At 39.3% G+C, this 24,259-nt stretch overlaps 1 protein-coding gene across 1 annotated transcript in view; it reads left to right on the top strand.

Annotated features, from left to right (window-relative positions):
* METTL15 (methyltransferase 15, mitochondrial 12S rRNA N4-cytidine) overlaps positions 1–6,843 on the top strand; it is a 280,288-nt gene extending 273,445 nt beyond the window's left edge. Inside the window, exon 7 of the mRNA XM_055549188.1 lies at positions 6,711–6,843. Coding sequence (XP_055405163.1) covers positions 6,711–6,729 — 19 coding nt within the window. The 3' untranslated portion in view covers positions 6,730–6,843. The remainder of the gene's footprint in view (positions 1–6,710) is intronic.
* Positions 6,844–24,259: the final 17,416 nt, after the last annotated feature.

The following is a 24,259-nucleotide window of genomic DNA, read 5'->3' on the forward strand; positions in this document are numbered from 1 at the left end:
CTTCCTGCTAGCATTATAGTAGTTTCTTAATCTGAAAAACATAATGAAAAGGAAATACATCAGGTTGTGAAAGCTCTTTAAACTTGCATTGCTGTAGGACGAACTCTAAAAGATTCCTTAAGATTCAGAAAATCAAGAAAACTCAAGAGGAACTTAAATGCTTGAATCCTTATCTCTGCTATTGCGGATCATGTCATTGGATACTCCAGAAAATGAATATGTCCTGAAGTGGATGGAGTGTGTCATTAAATCCCCAAGTAGGGTGAGTATGACATAATAATGCTTGACAAGTGTTGAAGAGTTTAAATAGCAAGCAAGTGAGAAAATGGTTTCCTGCAACATAAGAAATAAGAACTTGAAGTACCAAAATGGAATTGGAAAATGGAAACATTTGAATGACTTTCTAGAAATATTTCCTAATGGAGTCATAAGTTAGGACAATGGAATTGGTTCTCCAGAGGGAAGTGATTGGAGCAGAGGTTTTTGAAGTAAACAAAAGAAAAAGGACATCTGAGCATATACCACAGGGAATGTACCTCTGGAGTCAGCTATTATTAACTCTTTTCTTTGGTTCCAACATTAGAAATGGCAATTTACATCTGCATAGACCTATTCAATGAAGTGTATGTATACACACTATCATATTTGATTGTTGGTTGAGAAATTAGGGTTTAGAGAGGTTAAAAATGGCTTGTTCAAAGCACAGACCTGTTAAGTGTTAGAGTTGAGTCTCCAACCCATGCTATCATTCAACCATGAATACTCTCTCTACTATACTGCAGAGCCTTGGGATCAGGAAGAGTCACAACAAACAGAAGCTGTGTTTGACACTGAAAGAAAACCATATTCCTGCACTTCATGTAGACTTACCCACAAGAACAGGAAACTACAACCTGTTTCCAAACATCTAGGGAAGTGTAACTACCAGGATTCTTGATTTTAGAGAACAAAATGAACTCTGAGTAGTGTAGGCAGAACGGGATTTAGAGCATCAAATAGCTTATAGAATGCATCAGAGGCTAAAGAACTAAGTAGTCCTTAGAATTTGTGGGATCTGGGGGCAAGAGTACGAGTAAGTACTCACATAACCTATCTGAATACTTAAAAGTTAAATAGAAGCTTCAAACTGTTAAATAAAATACGAGCTATGTTTCCATCTTGAGAGATTTACCTTCGAAATGACATAGGAAAGTTAAGATTGACTAGAATTCTCAGACTCCTTTGGTTTGCTCACCGAAGCATAGTGACCTGGGAAAAGCATGGCTCCAGCGCCCAACAAGGGTTCCCAGTCCTATTCTCATTTCTGGCTCCATTCTGGGCGGCAAGGGACCCTCATCTGCATGTGTGTGGATGCTATCGCCCACGTGTCCAAGACCTATGTATACCCCTGGCAACAAGCCACCCTGTGGCCACCTTCAGGCCAAAAGTGTCCTCACAGGTACTGCGTCCCACTCCTAGGAGAACAGCCCCAGGCTAGAGAGTCCCCAGAAGTAAGCTCAGGGCTATCTGGGTAAGGAATCTGGGTCCATGGACACAGTCTGGGGTTAGAGTTCCAGTTAAGTATGTCCTATTGGTCCACATACTTCTCTCTCAGAGGTTTTTGTATGTGTGCTTTTTGCCCTTTTTTATTTTATTTTTTTGATGAGGGAAGGTGGCCAGAGGAGAGCCAGAGAAAGAGCCTCTAAAGTGTGGTCCAAGAGCAGGAGCCCCTCTTGCCTGGATCTACAGGTGGAACCAACTGTATGTCCTGCTCGTTCAGGAACAACATGGCCCGAGGAATTGCCCAACCGTACCAGGGACTTATTAAGAGAAACTCCACTGCCATAGATACTGGCTGTGCTATGCCTCTGATGCAAGGTTCTGTCCTATAGAACCCTCTTCACAGCTGCCTCAGGAGAACCAAACACCAGAAGGCCCAGTCTCTTCATAGAAGGCTGCTATCTCACATTGCTGATTTCAAGTTTTGTGCCAGTGTATCTGTTTAGTGGAAACTTAGCTGCAAAAGTAGTTTGGTCTTTACAGCTTCCATTACTCAGGAAAACAGAAGTAGATTGAAATGAGTGACTACAGCCTTTTGCAACATCTTTGGAAAAATCCCGTTTATTGATACAAATGGCACAAATAGAAATGACTTGGATACATATTGCTTTTTTTCCTTCATGGTAAAACCACCATTATGGATTTATTGGTCATGGTTATTTGGACACCCTGCTGTGAAGAATTCTGAGGCTTTCTCTGGACTCAGTGAGAAAAAGCAACTTCTAATTTTCATTATCTGCTCTGATTATGGGAGGGGCCAAAGGTGTTGCCCAGGCCAATTTTGGAGGCAAAGCGGTAGCAGCAGCAGCAAGGAAGCATATGTAGGTAAGCTGTTTTTACCATATGTAAGGAACTAAAGAGCCTCTTGATGAAAGTGAAAGAGAGTGAAAAAGCTGTCTTAAAACTCAACATTCAAAAAACTAAGATCATGGCATCCAGTCCCATAGATGGGGATACAATGGAAACAGTGACAGACTTTATTTTGGGCGGCTCCAAAATCACTGCAGATGAAATTAAAAGACGCTTGCTCCTTGGAACAAAAGCTATGACAAAACTAGACAGCATAGTAAAAAAGAGACATTACTTTGCCAACAAAGGTCTGTCTAATCAAAGTTCAATTTTTTTCAGTAGTCATATGTGGATGTGAGAGTTGGACCATAAAGAAAGCTGAGCACCAAAGAATTGATGCTTTTGAACTGTGGTGTTGGAGAAGACTCTTACGAGTCCCTTGGGCTGAAAGGAGATCAAACCAGTCAATCCTAAAGGAGATCAATCCTGAATATTCATTGGAAGGACTGATGCTGAAGCTAACTCCAATACTTTGGCCACCTGATGGGAAGAGCTGCTTATTGGAGAAGACCCTGATGCTGGGAAAGATTGAAGGCATGAGGAGAAGGGGATATCAGAGGATGCAATGGTCGGATGGTGTTGCTGACTCAATGGAGATGAGTTTGAGCAAGCTCCAGGAGTTGGTGATGAACAGGGAGGCCTAGCATGCTGTAGTCCATGGGGTCACAGAGAGTTGGACATGACTTAGCAACTGAACTGAACTGAAGTAAATGTTGAGTAAGGTTTTGTTGGATGAATAAAGTATAAATAAGTGAATTATAGCTAGTGCCTTAAGCAGGAATTAAAATGATTCCAAGTTTTTATACCCTATAATCCTAATCCATTTTACTTTTTCTATTATCACAGTGAGTTAGAGAAGAAAACAGGTATAACAAAGGAGAATCAAAGCAGATGACATTTGCAGAAGTTAAGGAGGCAGAAGGATTTCTCATATAACTTAAGGAGAGAAAAATGATAATGATAAATATTGGATAGAGGGTCAAGATTCTCTTGACCTTCTTCCCAGTCTTCCCAATGTTAGGTAAGGTAATACAACCTGCTGTAAAAAACAAACCTCTATATTTCATGGCTTCACATGATATAATCATTTTTTCCTATAGTCATCTTTAACAAAATCCCTATTTTTAAACTGAAAAAGAAAAAAAAGAATGTATATTTCTAACAAATTCTTAGGTGATGTTGATGTAGATGCTTCTTGTCAGTGGGGAAGGTGGCTCAGGCTGATGAAGGCTTTGACTTCAAACATGAGCTATTATGTTGCCTCAGGCATCAAGATGTAGAAAGCACATGGGAGGAGGAAGTGGGAGGAAAAGGCACTTGCTTTTTAGCTGCTATAATTCAAGGGATGACACACATCACTTTTGCTAATATTTCTTTGGTGAGAATCAGTTATTCTGCCCCATCTAGATACAAGGGTGAGGCTGGGACACATAATATCTGTTGGGATGGGTGCTTCCCAGCAATATAGGTATCATTCCTACTCAAAGTATGGCCAATGGACCAGCAACATCAGCATCACCTAAGAACTTGTTAGAAATGCACAATACTTTTTTGTTAAAGGATACTAACTGTCATCTGAGTCTTCAAGGAATCATAGTCTTTTTGTAGTAACATCAAAGATCATTGGTCACAGATCACCAGAACAAATATACTAATAATGACAAAGTTTGAAATATTGTGAGAACTAGACATGGAACAACAGACTGGTTCCAAATAGGGAAAGGAGTACATCAAGGCTGTATGTTGTCACCCTGCTTATATAACTTCTATGCAGAGTACATCATGAGAAACTCTGGGATGGAAGAAGCCCAAGCTGGAATCAAGATTTCCAGGAGAAATATCAATAACCTCAGATATGCAGATGACATCACCCTTATGACAGAAAGTGAAGAACAACTAAAGAGCCTCTTGATGAAAGTGGAAGGGGAGAGTGAAAAAGTTGGCTTAAAGCTCAACATTTAGAAAACGAAGATCATGGCATCTGGTCCCATCACTTCATTGCAAATAGATGAGGAAACAGTGGAAACTGACAGACTTTATTTTTGGGGGCTCCCAAATCACTGCAGATGGTGACTCAGCCATGAAATTAAAAGATGCTTGCTCCTTGAAAGAAAAGTTATAACCAACCTAGATAGCATATTCAAAAGCAGAGACATTACTTTGCCAACAAAGGTCTGTCTCGTCAAGGCTATGGTTTTTCCAGTAGTCATGTATGGATGAGAGAGATGGACTATAAAGAAAGCTGAGTGATGCTTTTGAACTGTGGTGTTGGAGGAAACTCTTGCAAGTCCCGTGGACTGCAAGGAGATCCAACCAGTCCATCCTAAAAGAAATCAGTCCTGAATATTCATTGGAAGGACTGATGCTGAAATTGAAGCTCTAATACTTTGTCCACCTCATGCGAAGAGTTGACTCATTGGAAAAGACCCTGATTCTGGGAAAGATTGAAGGCAGGAGGAGAAGGGGACAACAGAAGATGTGATGGTTGGATGGTATCACTGACTCGATGGACATGAGTTTGAGTAAACTCCAGGAGTTGGTGATGGGCAGGGAAGCCTGCTGTGCTGCGGCCCATGGGGTTGCAAAGAGTCGGACATGACTGAGCAACTGAACTGAACTGAAAATTACCAAAATGTTCAAAGAGATATGAAGTGAGCAAATGCTGTGGGGAAAAATGATTGCAATAGACTTGCTAGAGGCAGGGTTGCCACACACTTTCAGTTTGTGAAAAAAAAAAAAAAAAGAAAAAAGCAACATGTGCAAGTGCAATCAAGTGAAGTACAAAACGAGATATGGCTGCATGTAAAGAAATGCACATTTTTGGGCTCCATCAGGATTAGTGAATTAGGGCAACTGGGTGGGCCCAGTTAATAAGGTCTCCACAGAATTCTTATGTCTGCTGAAGTCTGAAAAGCCCCTATCTCCGACATTTTTACCATACTGCCTGTAGCCACTGCATTTCAGAGCACCAATATTTGAAGCCCCTCCCTTTGGGGATTATACTTCTTTCTCCCTTAAAAGCCATCCAGGTGGAGGTTCTAGAGGCAAACATATGTGAACATTTGCTACTTTGTTTTGTCACTAAGAACTCCAACGACCAGGTAATAGCATTCTGTGAGCCTACATCCTGGAGTGATGAAGAACCCCAGCAGCCCCCACAGTGGACATGTGGCATGAGAAAGAAAGAGCCCTTTGTTGTTTTAAGCTTTGGATTTGAGTTTTGTTTTGGAGTTTGTTCATCGCTGTAGCATTATCCTGACTGATAACACTCTCTTTCTCCAACCCATAACACTGACTCTGGCTTTTTATGAATGGCTTTGCAAAGCTTTTCTCCATAGGGTTCTTTCCTCCTAAAAATGTCAAAATTTGACATTCTATCCCCAAATGGATGGTGGTCCCCTGGTGTTTGAACACATCTTCTTTTATTCTTTTTCACTTTTACTTCAAGTCCTGAGGCTGTCTAGAAACCTTGACCATTAGTATAGCAGAATTCTTATCTCAAGTTTGATCTGGCTTTGGTTACTCTGATTTTTTCGTTGTTAACATTGGTGAAAAAAGTCATGCAAAATGTCCCCTACATAGGTTCTTGCTCCATATTCTAGGTCCCAGTCTATCTATTGTATTTCTCTTCTAGGTTCAAAAGTTCAGCTTTACTGGGTGATTTCTTGAGATTCTGACTCAAGGGATTCAAAGATAAATTGAGTCACAAAAAGTTCAGACTGTTAGATTAGAAGGATGTCTTCTTATATGGTCTGCTAAAATTGGATTTAAATTTGGTCAGCATGTATACTAACATATATTGCCTATGATTGGCAGCAGGCAGTGCCATAGATTACTCAGGAGTCATATTTTGGGCCTGAAGTAGCAAGGGGTGCTTTTATTTTGGGGAGGTGGTAGTAAATTTATCTACCTAATTTTGTTAAGCTTAAGGCAGTGTTAGCATAATGACACTGTGTTTCCTGAGTGTGACTCCCTGGTCAGTGAGGGGCAGGAGGGCCAGATAGCTTGAGATTAAAATTAGGACATAACCAATGTACAATAAAATGTGAACTATCCATCTTGAACATTAAGGAAATGAGTTGTTCTGGTTACAAAGTTCATATGTATAAAAATAGGTTCATTTAAACTATTTTTGGTGAGCATCTTTGAAAATGTATATATATATTTCTCTGTTTTATTAAATAGAACATTCTAATTTGATCTTGTCATGATGACTCAATCATAAATTATTCTAGAGGACTGTAATAGAGCCTATTGAGTGCAGGGCTATGTGTTAGAGTTCCGGTCTCAACTTTTCAGAGTTTTTCTGTCTACTTCATCAGCTCTTGGGCTGCCAGCTGACCCTTTTGGATACTGCCAGTGTGTGTCTTCTTGGTGACCTGCTGCCTCCAGGATACCTTGAACCAGAAGACTAGATAATCACTCTCATTAAAGTCATGCCTAAAATATAAGTAAATGTGAGCCCAGGAACATCCTTATGAATAAAGTGTATGAACTTCATCATATCGCCTTAATCTGATCAGTGACCTGAGTCTCCCTTTCTTTTCTCTTTCTTTTTCTCTCTCTCTCTCCCCTTCCCTCCCACCTTCTTTCCCTTCCTTCCCTCCTCAGGAAATTGAGTGAAGATTTGTTTTTGTGTTTTTAAAACCATGTCTGTTTTGAACATGGATGATAGAATGTTGACTACAGGTGGGATGTCACAGCTATTCGGGGCTAATGAGAAAATTCAACATAATGCTTTGCATTTTTAGAGTCCTTTAAACTGCTCAGAATGTTCTCCCTACTGGCATTTGCATCTGGCATTTTGATATAATGCTAATACTGAATCACTTTTGCAGTCATAATAGCTAGAAAGTTGTCTTAAACTAACCTTGCTAATAAGCAAAAATGTCTTAACTTACTTTTACAGAGAAGAAGTAAAACTGCCTAACCTCTTGCTTGTTTTATTCTTTTTAAACATTTGCCCTTTCTTTTTCTAGGCTGTGTGGTCTTGTGAAAAAGACCTAAAATCATCATCTCTTGCTTTGTCTTTAGGTACCCAAGGCGAGTAACTACTATAGGCCCCTCTCTCTTATCTGGTGCTCTGCGTGGAGGATAAGATGGGGTAAAAGTGTACAGAAAGCACATAATTATGATAGGAAAGTGGTAGAAACACAAAGAGGGGCATCAAGTCAATACAACAGTTAGAACTTTGTAGACAAAATTCCTTCCAAAAGGCTCTTCAAAGCTCTCTTTGTTGGCAGTTACAGAACTTTATATTCTATGAGCACCTGGATTGTTAAAACATTTGTGATGGTAAAGGATTTGACCCCTGTCAACCTGTGTCTCAAATGGGCTTGTTTAGTGCTGGGAGAAAACCATTTGGCTACCTGAAGAAGAGATGAGCCTGTTTCAATTCTTCCACTGACACATGTGGAAGGTGTGATTTATCACATAAAGCCAAGACCTTTAACATGATTGGGATTACATTCCAGACCTCTTCTGTTGCTTCTTTTCCTCCGTGTTGAGCCACAGTCTGTGGGTCTATGGTAGGGATGTGGAGAGAGCAGAAAACATATGTTTTCACTGTAGTAGCGGGAGAGGGTGGTAGATGACTTGTCAGAGCTGTAAACGCTGGGCATGGAGACTGAGAAACCACTGGAGGCCACGTGGCTGGGATGAAGGCCTGAGGGGCCACTCAGAGCCTGAAGGAAGCAACCATAAGATGAAAAGTGTTCACTGTTTCCTTGTGAGAGCATTACTGAAGGTGGACTCAGCCTCCGCGGCTGCCTTCTGGGCTCTGGGCCCTAAGGGAAGCCTAAGGGAGCAGATGTCCTGCAGGAGCAATTAAAGCTATTGGGCCTTCAGGATGGGGAACACATGTATACCTGTGGCGGATTCATTTTGATATTTGGCAAATCTAATACAGTTATGTAAAGTTTAAAAATAAAATAAAATTAAAAAAAAAAAATAAAAAAAATAAAGGACAAAAAAAAAAAAAAAAAAAAAAAGCTATTGGGCCTTGTTCATGGAGTATGAGGAGCAAGAGTTGGGCTCTCTTGTCTGTTTTAACATTTATTTATTTTGGCTGCACCGAGTCTTAGTTGTGGCACACAGGACCTTTGTTCTTTGTTGCAGTAAGTGAGATCTTTAGTTTTGGCATGTGGGATCTGTTTTGTTTTGTTTTGTTTTTTTCTTTTTCTTTAAGTTGTGGCATGTGAACTCTCAGTTGTGGCATATGGGATCTTGTTCCCCGACCAGGAATCAAACCCAAGCCCCCTGCACTGGAAACAAGGAATCTTAGCCACTGGACAAGCAGAGAAGTTCCAAGAGTTGGTTTTCTGTTCATCCATGCTGAAGAATTGATGCTTTTGAACTGTGGTGTTGGAAAAGACTCTTGAGACTCCCTTGGACAGCAAGATCAAACTAGACAGTCCTAAAGGAAATCAGTCCTGAATATTCATTAGAAGGACTGAAACTGAAGCTCTAATACTCTGGCCACCTGTTGTGAAGAGCTGATTCATTGGAAAAGACCCTGATGCTGAGAAAGATTGAAGGCAGGAGGAGAAGGGTACGACAGAGGATGAGATGGTTGGATGGCAGCACTGGTTCAATGGACACAAGTTTGAGAAAACTCTAAGGGATGGTGAAGGACAGGGAAGCCTGGAGTGCTGCAGTCCATGGGGTCGCGAAGAGTTGGACATGACTGAGCAACTGAAAAACAACAACAATTCTTTCTACATAGAAGTCAATATTTTCCCCAAATGCACATCTAGTCATGTGACTCTCAAATTCTTTACTGACCTTTTCATCAGGTTGAGTCCAGACTCCTGAGAGTGGCTTCCCTGGTCCTGCATAATGGGACTCTGCTTACTTCTCTAGGGACATCTCTTATCTCTTCCTTCCACCTCCTTACATACCCTGCACTTCTGTCCATAGGCTTTGTTTGGTAACTTGAAGGGAATCCTGCTCTTTCTTGCTTCTGAGGCTTTGATCAAGTTGTTTTATTCCCTTTACTCTCCATTCTTTTCTTTCATGACCACTAATCTTCCATCACTTCCTTTAGGATTGCTGGGAGAAATATCAATAATCTCAGATATGCAGATAACACCACCCTTATGACAGAAAGCGAAGAAGAACTAAAGAGCCTCTTGTTGAAAGTGAAAGGGGAGAGTGAAAAAGCTGGCTTAAAACTCAACATTCATTTAAAAAAATGAAGATCATGGCATCCAGTCCCATCACTTCATGGCAAATAGATGGGGAAACAATGGAAACCATGACTGATTTTATTTTCTTGGGCTCCATTATCACTGCAGATGGTGACTGCAGCCATGAAATTAAAACACGCTTACTCCTTGGAAGAAAAGCTATTACCAACCTAGACAGCACGTTAAAAGTAGAGACATTACTTTGCTGACAAAGGTCCAGCTAGTCAAAGCTATGGTTTTTCCAGTAGTCATGTATGGACATGAGAGTTGGATTATAAAGAAAGCTGAGCACTGAAGAACTGATGCTTTTGAACTGTGGTGTTAGAGAAGACTCTTGAAAGTCCCTTGGATAGGAAGGAGAACCAACCAGTCCATCCTAAAGGAAATCAGTCCTGAATATTCATTGGAAGGACTGATGCTGAAATTGAAACTCCAATACTCTGGCCACCTGATGCCAAGAACTGGCTCATTTGAAAGGATCCTGATGCTGGGAAAGATTGAAGGCAGGAGGAGAAGGGGACAACAGAGGATGAGATGGTTGGATGGCATCACCAACTCGATGGACATGAGTTTGAGCAAGCTCTGGGAGTTGGTGATGAACAGGGAGGCCTGGCATGCTGCAGTCCATGGGATGGCATAGACTCAGACATGACTGAGTGACTGAACTTACTTATTGTCAGGGAATATTGGGTCCCAGCATTAAGTGCTTTCATAGCACCCTCTTGCTTTCCATCAGAGCCCAGGAGTAAGTGTTACTATCTTTATTATAGTCTTCCCATTATAATCTAAGCTCCTTAAGGGCATAGGTGATATCTATAATATCTAGCATAGGAGCTAAATGGTGGCACAGTGGTAAAGAATCTGCCTGCTAATGCAGGAGACTCAGGAGACATGGGTTCGGTCCCTGTGTCAGGAAAATTCTCTGGAGGAGGAAATGGCAACTTACTCCAGTTTTCTTGCCTGTAAAATCCCATGGACAGAGGAGCCTGGCAGACTGTAGCCCATGGTGTCGCAAAAAGTCGGAGACAACTAAGCAACTGAGCATGCACGCACACACACACAAAGATGTATGACCAGGCGTGTGATCTAGTTTAAAAGTTGGGTTTTACTAAGCTATTTGTACATTTATTCAGCATCATCATTTATTAAATGCATGACTTCAGACAACTGACTTCATCTACCTGGCCTTGAATTCCTTCTTTTAAATAGGAATGCTGCTGCTGCTGCTAAGTCACTTCAGTTGTGTCCGACTCTGTGTGACCCCATAGATGGCAGCCCACCAGGCTCCCCCGTCCCTGGGATTCTCCAGGCAAGAACACTGGAGTGGGTTGCCATTTCCTTCTCCAATGCATGAAAGTGAAAAGTGAAAGTGAAGTCGCTCAGTCGTGTCCGACTCTTTGCGACCCCATGGACTGCAGCCTACCAGGCTCCTCCGTCCATGGGATTTTCCAGGCAAGAGTACTGGAGTGGGGTGCCATTGCCTTCTCCATCAAATAGGAATAATAGTATATATTTCTTGAGATATAGTTACATGAGATAAAACATGTCAAGCATCTAGACTAGTGCCTAGCACATAGAAAACACTGAGTTATATTCGCTTATAGTTATGTATCTTCCACATGCTCAGGTCTCTGTACTTAAATAAACCCTTGGTGGAATACAAAATGGTAGGATAATCTAGGAGTCACTAAAGGGACTGACTTAATCCCTCTAAACCACATCAATGACTTTCTGAGCTAAGTTGAGTATGAACATAGACTCTGGGAGATATCTTGCCCTCAGTCTGATTTAGGGCTCACCACATTCTACCTGCCCAACTTTTGGCCCCTGTAACACAGCTGCCTGTCTGGATTGACAATGCCTGCTAGATTGTCAGAAACACAGCTGGGTCTGCCTCCTGTTGTTTACTTCACCCTGTTTTGTATAAGTCCCTCAAACTAAACTCTCTTCTCAGTTTTATCTTCTTCCACCTAATCTTCTATTTAGAGAGTGTCTGCCATCAAAAAACTATAATATCTTAGAGAATATAGTGCATGTCCTTAATTGACAATTAAAGAATGTTGATAGAAGTATGTTGGCACATTGGTGGAAGTCTGCTTATAAAAATACTTTAAACAGGGGAATGAGGACATTTATGTCCAGTGAAATCTATACTGACACTCCAAGAAAGAGTCAGAGGAACAGCTTATTGGACGGCCAGCAAACTGTCCCTGCAGGGCACTCATCATAGGATTCTTGACTCGCTCCCAGCCCTTGTTAGGAATAGAGAAATCCTTCCATTAACACCAGAATCTGTAACTCTGGGTGTAGGAAAGACTCCAGCTTTCCGCTCCACAAAACCTTATGAGACTTGGCATCCATCTCATGAAGAATGCCCTTTTGTGCCATCCAAGGGATTATAATTGGGATGACCAAAGTCTTTGCCAAACCATATAATCTTACATGGGCAGCATAAACGGTTTGGATAGCAATTGAGGATGCAAAAGAAAAAAGACATTGAGCTGGAAAAGAAAAACAGCTCACACTATTTTATTTCTCTGTTATGACATAGTCTTCGTGGTGGTGTGGTTTAATCAAAGTTGAATGTATTTCTTTCTTTTTAAGGAATTAAGTATAAGACCAATCATTACTGATATAATCATTTAATTGACTGGAATTGATCATTCATGTTTATTATTCTTTTCTCTCCTTGGAAGTGTATTGGAAGGGAAAAAATATTTCTTCTTCAACATTATCTGTTGAAGTCCACTTTTCTCTTTCAGTCAGTTACCTGGCAGTTCTGTTTGCATGGTATAAGAAAACAAGAATGGGTTTTAGTGTTACAAAGATTCAAGTTTGAACCTAGCAACCATTTTCTAACTGAGTGGTCTTTCTCTCCCTGAACTTTACCCATAAAAATGCAATGATATTGACCTCACAGTGTTGCTGTGAGAATTACATTATGGAATGCATATGGAGGGTCAGGCATAGTGACTAGTACATGTAGGGACATAATCAATGAGTTTTCAGTTGTTCTTGCTAATTAGGTCAGTGCACGTGGAAGCAAGTGCACCCTGTGAAGAATGCTTTACAGTGTGACCATATTTGACCACATCTTGTGGAACTATTCCTTCTCAGCAATAAACTCCCACACTTTGTCCATTCACTTATTTTGATGACCTCCTTTCTCTGTTTTTGCCTTTTGCCTCCACTTATGCAAAGGTCACTCGTATAAATAACCTAGTTGCCTATGTTAACATAAATAACCTATGTTGACAATATCAAAAATTGACATTCATTTAATTTTTCTCAAATTCCACCCTGTTAATTTATTCTTGAATGCCTGGAGGAATTATCTTCTTCTTCTTAGCATAATAAGGTGAAGTCTTCCTACTCCTCCCTTAAGGTCCTTCTCTCAGCTTTTTGTCTCTGACATTGCTATTACTATTTTCTTATGCTTTAGTTCATTGATCTCTTAATTCATACCTTTTAAAAAATTCATTCAACAAATATTTATGTACCTACTATTTTCCAAACCTGAGTTAGCACTGGGGAGCTAATAAGTTTCCTAATAAGAGGAGCAAAATAAGGCAGTGTTTAAGAGTAAGTGCTTTGAAGTAAGAGAGAGACATCTGTTTGAATCCAGATCCACTGCGTCCTCGCTGTCTGACCTTGGGTAAGTCGCTTCAAGCTCCCAAGACTTTAGTTCCTCATCTGTATAACAGGGGTAATATCAGTTCCTATATTTTAGGGTTGTTGTACAGAGTAAACAAGACAATTAATGAAGTATACTGCTGACATATAACAAGTGTAAGCAGTCAATAGATGTTAGCCTTTGTGAGGATAATGATGATGATTTTTAATGACCCAGCTCTTCATGGAGCTTAGACTTTTGAGGAATATCACATAAAATCCCAAAGAGCCATCAAGGTTTTTAAGCAGATTAATGACTGAGTTGTGATCATCTTTAAGGCCCCACTTTTCATACTTCCCCATCCACAGTTAGACTGTAAGACTAGTTGGTTTCTCCTTTGATTATGTCTCATAGATGAATCCTTTCTTCTCTAATCCCACCAAGATTCCTCCATTCATCCTAAGTGTGATTTTTATTAAAGAGATATCTAATTACCAAATATAATTAAACTAGACTTATTTCTAAAGACTGAATGATCTCGTTGGGAATTGTCCTGCATTGAAGAGGCTGGGCCATGCTGTGATAGAATAATCACATCTCTGACTGTGGCTGTTTTCAGCGATTCAGAAGCTGACTTGTTGAATTCATATATTGGGAGTAGTCTCTCGGCTCGCTTCTGTTTAATCTGTTTGTAAATTTAGAGGTCACTATCTGGCTGGGATTTTATGCAATCATTATAAGACGAATCTGTTAACTAGGGAATATCCTTCAAATTTGCCCTAATTAAACTTCTTCAAAGGGAACTTTTAGTACTGAGATGGCAAATAGATTCCATCTTACATACTGTCTGTATCAATTTGCTTTTGCAGTATAACATACCACCCTAAACTTAGTGTCCATATTTCGCATGTGTCTATAAGTTGGCAAAATGATTTTGCTGATCTGGGCCAGGCTCAGCTGATTTTGGCTAGGCTTTCTCAGGCAGGTGCAGTCAGCTGGCATGCTGACTGGGGAACGTCTGATCTGCTATCGGTTCAGCTAGAATAACTTAACTTTTTTCTGCGGGTCTCTCATTATCCCCAAGAGGCTATCCCAGGTATGTTCTAATGGCAGGGTCAGGAACCCAAAGAGATGCACAAGAACCAGTTCAAGTCTCTGCTGGTGTCAGTTTTTTCCCATTGGTCTAAACAAACCCAGAATTAGAGAAAACATGACCAAAACATATGGATAGAGGCAGGCATGGAAACCTAGGGCCTCTAGTTCAAATAATCTACCATAGTTTGCTTTCTGGTCACAATTACCAACATGACATCACATGAAAAATATGTTCATTCCCATTCCAAGACCCTCCTATATCTCAAGTTGTGACCTTATGCCTGAAGTCTAGGGTGTTTTGATCTCCATCAGGTTCACATAAACACTTCTTGATCCAGAAAGTTACATACTAGAAAAAAAAGTTATCTAGCCTATACACACCCACCATATAGTAATGAAATGAAAACAGAATAACCTATATAATATTCCCATTTGGAAAGGGTTAAGAATAGAAGGTACATATCAGTTACTGATCCATAGCAATTCTGAACTTTTCAGGGGTAAATTCTGCCAATTTCCCTTACTCTGGATATGAGGAATATTCTTTGATTAGACTTTAGTTCTGCTCCCTGGGAATAGCTCTGGGTTCAGCCCTCTATCACATCACTTCTTTTATACCCCTTTTGGTTCCTTCTTGGGGCTTCCCTTATGGCTCAGATGGTAAAGAATTGGTCTGCAATGCAGGAGACCTGGATTTGATCCCTGGGTCAGGAAGATTCTCCTGGAGAAGGGAATGGAAACTCAGTCCAGTATTCTTGCCTGGAGAATTCTATGGACAGAGGAGCCTGGTGGGCTACAATCCATGGGGTCACAGAGTTGGACAGGACTGAGTGACTAAAACTTTCACTTTCATTTTGATTCCTTCTGAAGAGGGTATTGGACTATACCCTCTATAGGCTTCCCTACAGAGAATTGGTGCATAAATGTCTTTCAGGCATTTTTTCCTACAGTCTGAATTCCTTTTGGCCCATATGGACAGAACATTGCCATTTTAGCTGAATTAAAAACCACTGTGCATTTCCTTTGAATGTGATGTGATTTTACCCCATGAGCTAAAAGCCATAACTTTAATACTGCTATAAGCCTTTTAGTAGAGCAGAGAAGTTCTACTAGCCCCACCTTAATTTTTTCATGGATCTTTAAGAAAGGCCTTGTGGCCACACCTGTCATTTGATCTTTTGTCCTCAAACAGCGTTTTATTTTGGTAAGTTTTCTGCTTCCCAGAGAGGCTAGAGATGAAAAACAGTTTTATATTCCCCACTAGAAAATCATGAACCCTCTACATTTCTTCTGTGTTCTGCTTATAAACCAGCTAGTTTTTTCTTTAGAACGTCTTGTAGCAATTTATCAAATACCATCAATAAGAGCTGGTCAGCATCTTGAAGGTTTTGCCTGGAAATCTTATCACTCAAATTCAAACATTAATTATTACATTTTCTGTCTTCTTTGTTATAATAGGTGACATCTTTAGCAGTTGTTTAACCATTATATGAAAGTGCTCAGTGGATAATTTGAACTGAGTGGATAAATGGAAAAAGAAGTTTTACATATAAAGATGCAACATAGACAAAATCTTTAGCCAGGAATTCTTTAACCTGTTCAGATGTTTCTACCTCCAGTTCTTAAACCCACCCTATAAAACACTCATCTTGTATACCTTTTTTCAAATATTAGATAGACATATTTGCCTTTTCCTTGTGATTTCAACAGAAGGGTGTTCTCATGTCTGCATGACAAAATTTGTTGCTTGTCTCAGACCCTTTCTTTTCAGTCAGCTTTAGGCAGAAGTAATCTCATTTTTGTACTTAGTATTCATTTTATTTTGCCCAGTATGAGAATCATTCATTTTGATCTCTGACACCACAGCTAGGTTGAAAGCTGCTTGATGGCATGGCCTATGCGTGATTTGTCTAAAGATGCTCTATAGTGTCCATCCCAGTGGTATGTTTAGTAGTGTGTTTAGTTAATTTGTTAAACAAATGATGAATAAATAAATAAATGAATAAATGAACAAAATTTTCACCTCACAAGGACAGAGTCATTTTCTATCGTGTTTATCCTTAGCAATTACATCAGTGCCTGGTATGTGGGAGGTGCTCAGTAAATATTTATTGAATTAAAAATGAATAAATGAAAAAGTAAATGAATAAATTAATGAATTGAAAATAAGAAAATCCAGATTCATTATTCCTGTTTTAAGAAGTTCCAGCCTACATTATAGTATGAACTTCTTCTGTGATTAGTTTTAATAGTGATTTCTTGAAATGACCCAGGAACTCAATTCTATTATTATCTCAGTTTTCATTCTTGCTCAAAGACCTTTTCCCAGACAGTGAGAATGAGGAACTGTGCACTATGCTCACCAGGAGCTTCATAATTATGGTGAAATATTTCAGATTTTCTAGTAAGATGGATAGGATGTGCAAGCTTTTTCAGGCCAAGTGGGGCTGAGCTTGTCTTTGTAGGCAGAAAGGACTAGTACCAGTGTCCAGGATCAGGTAACCTCGTATAGATCTCAAAAGTCATCCCTTTGACCATAAATAAACTCCTTTCTAGCTGAAACATATTCCCTGCACTTGAGAAATTAAGGGTTCAAGGAAGTGGTTGTCAGACTTTATTCTCTGACTGAGTCTCACTTTTCACTCTCCAAATGTTCTAATTTAACTGGCCTGGCTAGAGTAGGTACCAGAAAACTTTTTTATCAACTACCCCACTTCTGTGAGCTGATGTTGATGGTCTGTAGGCACACGCTTTTAGAAACACCAATTGTCTGTGTGTGTGTGTGTGTGTGTGTGTGCAGAACGCAAGGAAAAATGTCATAGCATATTATAGGAGATTGGTGGATGCCTGTGTAGGATTGAATCAGGGCAGGAAAGAGTTGGACACAACTGAGCGACTGAACTGAACTGAATTGAGGAAAGAGGAAGCTGTCACCCTTTATTTGAAGTCCTTGTTCAGAGTCTTGGCTGGATAAGCATTTACTTTTTGCAATAATTTGTAATTTTTTTTAGATTGTAATTGTATTTACAATTTAAATACAAATTAAATGTAAATCCATGGAGGGAATGATTGAAGGACAAAGTCCTATAAGGACTAGGGCATGCATGAATATTGCTAATTATGTTAAGAGTACTTCTTTCCTAGAAAATCACAGGAGAGTACCTACATATTTCTTTTTATTTTATTTTATTTTATTTTTAAACTTTACAATATTGTATTAGTTTTGCCAAACATCGAAATGAATCCGCCACAGGTATACCCGTGCTCCCCATCCTGAACCCTCCTCCCTCCTCCCTCCCCATACCCTCCCTCTGGGTCGTCCCTACATATTTCTGAGAATCCTTCCACTAAGCTTTCTACTAGCAAAAAAGAATAATAGTAATAATAGTGAAAGTTCACTATGCTGGGCTTGTATCCAGGATATGGACAGCAGAGATGGAGGAGTATGTGGGACAAATCTGCTCCATGAGATCTCAGGAAAACTCATTCCCAAGCCAACCAGTTCATGCCGTTTAGACTAACTGAATTTTGTCTGAGTGACATATCTGATCATGTGCTTAAACTTGAATTTGTTGGTGGAGTACTTCACTTAGCGCTCTATACCTGTCTTCCTCCTTTATCCTTGTGTGTGGAACCAGTGGGAGGCAGAGGAGAAAAGATGCTTAGTGAGTTCTCAATAACCCTACTAACATCACAAAGCCTCGGGTAGTTGGGGATGTGCTTTGTAAGCACTGTTAAGTTTCATCTCTTTTACTCCTGCTGTAATTATCTGTTGGAATTTTATAGGGCTGTGAACATTCTGAGTGGAGGGATTTAATCCTTAAGTACTTTCAGCCTAATTGGTTCTCAATTGGAAGAGAAGCCTTGAGTTTGGAAACTTGCCACAAGTTAGCAGAGCATGTTGGTTCATTGCCCACCTGTGGAGTTGACAGATACAAGAGAACATTTTTGACTTGGCATCATTTTTGGTGTTCAGTTGGCATATCTGTCTTCAGTCTGCTCCTAAGGCTCTGTATTTGTCAACTGTGCCTAAGTTGGGCAGATATGCAGGCTTTTGCCAAGTCTTTCTCATCCCTGGGCTAAGACCCTAACTGTGGCAATTAGTGTGGGATGGGATAGATGGGAGAGATGCAGCTGTATAGCTATTGCCTCTGAAAAGCCATGCTTGGGAATTTAATGATAATCAATTTCGTTTTCAACATCAATTTCATTGTATTTTAGCATATCAAATCAAACTGGTGAGCCAGTTATTTGTGTTGCTAAATACAAAAGCCACAGTCATTTGGAGGAAATTAAGGGCCAGAGAAGGATAAATGATAAAATAGATTGCTAGATATTCATATTATGGCTAGTGTACAATCATTACAGTCATAATATGAATATTAATTTTTAATATGAAAAATTACTCACAATGGGGAAGTATTTAATAATAGCTCTAGCATTTGATTTTTGTTTGCCAGAAAAGAGTTAATAAAACAAATCCCATAAACTTTAATATAAGTTCAGTGCAAGGATTCTGAGATGAGACTGGTCTGGCTGAAAGAAATTAGGTAACTTTTTCAAAGTTACTTAAGTGCTAAGTAAATTTGTTGTTGTTGAAATACAGTTGATTTACAATATTGTGTTAGTTTCAGGTGCATAGAAAATCTTTTTCAAATTCTTTTCCATTATAGTTTATTCAGTTCAGTTCAGTTCAGTCGCTCAGTCGTGTCCAACTCTTTGCGACCCCATGAATCGCGGCACACCAGGCCTCCCTGTCCATCACCATCTCCTGGAGTTCACTCAAACTCAGGTCCATCGAGTCATACCAAATATGGTTCCCTGTGCTATACAGTAGGTTCTTGTGGTTTATTTTAATTAATTAATTAATCTGGCTACACTGCGTCTTAGTTGCAGCACACAGGATCTTTGGTTGTGCCATGCAAACTCTTAGTTGCAGCACGTGGGATCTAATTTCCTGACCAGGGATCAAATCCAGGCCCTCCGCTTTGGGAGCACAGAGTCTTAGGCACTGGACCACCAGGGAAGTCCCTGTTTATCTATTTCTATATATAGTAGTATGTATCTTTTAATCCCAAACTCCTAGTTATCCCTTCCTCCCCTCCCCAGTGGTAAGTCTGTGAGTATGTTCTGTTTTGTAATAAACCACATTTGGTATCTTGTAATAAACTATAATGGAAAAGAATTTGAAAAAGATTTTCTGTGCACCTGAAACTAACACAATATTGTAAATCAACTGTATTTCAACAACAACAAATTTACTTAGCACTTAAGTAACTTTGAAAAAGTTACCTAACTTCTTTCAGCCAGACCAGTCTCATCCCAGAATCCTTGTACTGAACTTATATTAAAGTTTATGGGATTTTATTAACTTTCTTTCCTGGCCAAAAAAAAATTAAATGCTAGAGTTATTATTAAATAACCCATTGTGAGTACTTTTTCATATTGTAATTATTCATTTGCATATTTTTAAAGATTCACATAAAAGTGAGATCATATGATATTTGTCTTTCTCTGTCTGATTTACTTCATTTAGTATAATGTTCTCTAGGTCCATTTGTGTTGCTGCAAATGCATTATTTCATTCTTTTTTATGGCTGAATGATATTATATTGTATGTGTGTGTATATATATATATATATATATATATATATATATATATATACCACATATTCTTTATCCATTCTTCTGTTAATGGACACTTAGTTGCTTCCATGTCTTGGCTATTGTAAAGAGTAAGTGCTGAATAATTTTGAAAAAATTTACTTAATCTTAAGACATTCTTAACTTGTGAAATGAAAATAATATTTATAGTACTTACTCCACAGAGCTTTTTCAGTTAGTTAACAGACTAATATATTTTAAATACTCTATTAATTGCCTGATGTGTAATAAAAATGTGATAAATGTCATTTTAAGTACACACATAGTAGAGACACACAGAAATCACACCTAAGCACACAAACATACACGCTTCCACATGCTGCTGCTGCTGTTTAGTCCCTGTTTGACTCTTTGCCTCGGGGACTGTGGCCTGCCAGCCTCCTCTGTCCATGGAATTCTCCAGGCAAGAATACTGGAGTCGGTTGCCGTTTTCCTCTCCAGGGGATCTTCCCGAGCCAGGGACTGAACCCATGTCTTCTGCATTAGCAGGCAGATTCTTTACCACTGACTCACCTGGGAAGCCACGCACGTTCATGTACCTTCTCACATTTTCTGTCTTGGTAATCAGTTTTTCCTTCCCCTACAAACTTCCGTTATTAATGCTGAGCTATAAGGAGCGGGAGGGTATCACCTAGAATTGTACGGTTCAGTACTGTTATCATGGCCCACATACAAGTGGCCGTTGAGCACTTGAGATCTGGCTAGCCAAATGTAAAGTCCACACTAAATTTTGAAGGCTGTGGAAAAAAGATTTTGAAGCGTATGGAAAAAAGAACATAAAGAATCTTGGTAATTTTTAATATTGTTTACATGCTGAAAAGCTATTTCTGATATATTAGCTTAAATGTGTTATTAAGTAAATAAAATCCATATATTCTTTGGGTAAAGGCAACTCTACAGACCCTCTATGATCAAACTGAATGTAATATTCTTCCCAAACTACGTTCACAGATGCTCTCTGCTTTCTAGTCTTGCACCTTCAGTTGCACCTGCGTGATATTTCTGTTTGGATCTCATTGTTGTCTTCAACTCACCATGTCCTAAGCCACATTTCCATTTTCCTCATGATCTTACCCTATTTCTGACTCCCCTATTTTGGTTCTATTCTTACTGCACTCACGACCTCACATTTACATGTCAATAGAGTTTCATCTGGGGGCTTTTCTATTACTTGATCCTTTTCAATCTTTTCTTACCAAATTCATATGCATCTTGCTAAAATCGCTTTAAAAAAATATATCATCCTTGTTTTCAGAAGCCTTCAGTGACACCCAGCTGGCCATGAGATAAGACCCATACCATTTAGCTTGTTATTTCTCTGATCTCTCTAATTTCTTGAATGATCTTTCTGTTCTAGAAAATACAAATCATTTTCTATCCTTCAATTGCAACTTCTGGGATAGTAGACGTGTACTAAGGTGCTTTGTACACAGGAAATGGAGTAAGTTTTGCAAGCTGTGAGGAGAGGAAGAGATTTCATTTTTGGACGTATGGAAGTTGATATGCTTTTCCAATGAATTAATATTTCTTCACTAACTTACAAGAAGACAAGAAACTCTCATTCTAATGAAAATTGAGGTAAGGGAGGATGTATATAAAAAGAAAAGAAGTGGTCATGGACAATTTCTGAAGATATGAGCCTTCTTATTGTACTACAAATATTCACTAACCATTGAAAGGTGATGTTTCAGATTCAGTTATTGGGGCATTTGCTCTGGACTATTTTTTCAGGAAAGAAGGCAGTTTTGAGGTCTATCTCCAAAGGGAATCTATCTCAAAGATTATTGAGATAAATAGAACTGCCCATGGCCTCAAATTATATTAATATTATAAAAATCAAAATCATAAAATTGTTTATGATTTCCAAATAATTTCATGATCATTAATTTATGGAATTGACTTGAGACCATGAGATTGACATATACGGACATTAGCGCCATTTTGGAGAAAATATGGACACAGAATTTAGCTGACTTACTCAAGGATACAAAACTACATTTTGATATTAGCTTTTATTGCTTTGCATTTGTAAGATACAGAAATCACTCATTGCTGGAACTGTCCAGTCTTGATCTGTCAAGAAGTAGGTGTTTCCTGTTATATCTATAAGAATTAGAGTTTTACTTGCAGAGGTGAGTGTCCCCTGGGAAATCCATGGCAAAGTTTTCATTATGTACACTATTCAATTATTATTTACATTGGCTTTTGGTTGAGGGAAAAATAATATCCTGCTAATTCTTACCTTTACAATTCAAAGAAGTTTGACATATGCAGTAATCCCACCTTCGTTCCTAAATGTTTATTTTTTATTATAAAAGTAATGAATGTTCATTAAAGTAATATTGGAAAATGCAGAAAGGTAAAAAATAGAATTTATTTATTTTTTATTGAAGTATAATTTGCACACACTCAAATGCACAAGTCTTAGGTGTACAGTTTGATGAGTTTCGAAAAGTGTTCCTACCTGTGTGACCCACACCCTAGTTAAGAGGTAAAAAATTTGCATCACCCAGGAAGCTCCTTGACATCCTTCTCCTGACCTCCCTTCCCCACTCTAGGCAACCACTATCCTGATTTCTAATGGAAGACAGAATTAATGACAGCAATCTCAAGTTCTAACATGCACTGACAGTCACTGCTTAACCTAACAGCAGCTTTGACCCCACTGATCATTTCCATTGTAATACCCCACACCTTGGTTTCACTATTGAGGAAAGGCACCCTCTCATCATTCTTCTCACCTGACTGGCTGCTACTTCTCTGTCTCCTTCGCTCAGTTGTCCTCCTTATGTCTAACTGAACAGGCACAGTGTTTGTCTCTCTTCTACCTCTCCCCTAGCTGCACGTACTCCTCATGGTCTCATGAAGTCGCATGGCTTTCAGTGCTATAACTTTTAAAATGTCACTACATTTTATGAAAATAATTTTCAATGGCTACACTGTTATTCTACAGGGATGTGCACCATCATTTGCTTATCCATACCTTTATCATTGGACATTTAGGCTATTGTCTTAACTATCGCTAATAACACTGCAAGGAACATCTTGGCACACAAAGTAATCCAACCTCCATAGTTGCAATACTGGACAGATATCCAGGAAGGGCTAGGTTAAAGGCTACAGACATTCTGAGGCTGTAGTATATGTTGTACTTGTAGTACAAGTTGTTTCTCAAAAAAGGTGGACCAGTATATAGTCCCAACAGTAGGGTCTTTTCTACTAAGACCTTTCTACTAAAGAAAGGTCTTTTCTCCTAAACATGTTGAATTTTAGTCAAAATTTTATAGGAGATAAAAATGAAAGATCAGTATATAAAGTGGCTTATATTTACTAGAATTTAACAAAATAGTTTGTGTAAATTAGTTCAGAGCTTATTTGCTATTACTAATTATAGGTCAGAACAAGGTAATATTGGGTTTCCCTGGTGGCTCAGTGGTAAAGAATCCGTCTGCCATTGCAGAAGAAGCAAGAGACATGGTTCGATCCCTGAGTCGGGTAAGATCCTCTGGAGGAGGAAATGGTAACCCACTCCAGTATTCTTGCCTGGAGAATCCCATGGACAGAGAAGCCTGGAGGGCTACAGGGGCCTGAAAGAGTCAGACATGACTGAGCACGCTGCATCATCTCATCTACAGGTAGTATCACTCTCCTGTAGGCCCATAGAATTGGGATGCCATGTCGTGAGGTCATTTATTTATTTATTTTAGCCATACCACACAGCTTTCAGGCTCTTAATTCCCTGACCAGGGATGGAATCCAGGCTGCCGGCAGTGGCAGCACAGAGTCCTAACCACTGGCCCACCAGGGAGTTCCCTGTGAAGTCACGTAGGTGATGACAGTTAGCCTTGTTAACATAAAGGTATGGGCTTGATTAATGGCTTAATCACTTAGTAGCCATGAGTTTGGACACAGTGCTTATGATCTTTGAGCCTCAATGTTCTCTATAAGATATGGATAATATTTTGTAGATCATAAAATATCTATAAAATATGGATAATAAAATGTGCCTTGCAGAAGTTGGGAAAGTTAAATGAGATAGTGTAGATAAATCACGTAGTGTGAAGGTGGCACCCATAAACGTTAGTTCCTGTCCTTCCTACCAAAGCTACATCCTTTCCTAGGTTAAGAGTCCCACCATAGCAGAAAAGTGGCAATAAATTGTGAGCAAGCCATTGCCCATGTAGCTTACTGAATGCCTATGAATATAAGAAAGACTATGTTTGCCTTTTTTAAAAAATAAGAATGAGCAAGCCAGAGAGAACTAGAACTTTGCTCAGGGCAAGGCAGACAGTTGCCACGTCAGGAAGTAAGC

Source organism: Bubalus kerabau, chromosome 15, assembly GCF_029407905.1.
Source record: "Bubalus kerabau isolate K-KA32 ecotype Philippines breed swamp buffalo chromosome 15, PCC_UOA_SB_1v2, whole genome shotgun sequence".
NCBI classification, from domain to species: Eukaryota; Metazoa; Chordata; class Mammalia; order Artiodactyla; family Bovidae; genus Bubalus; species Bubalus kerabau.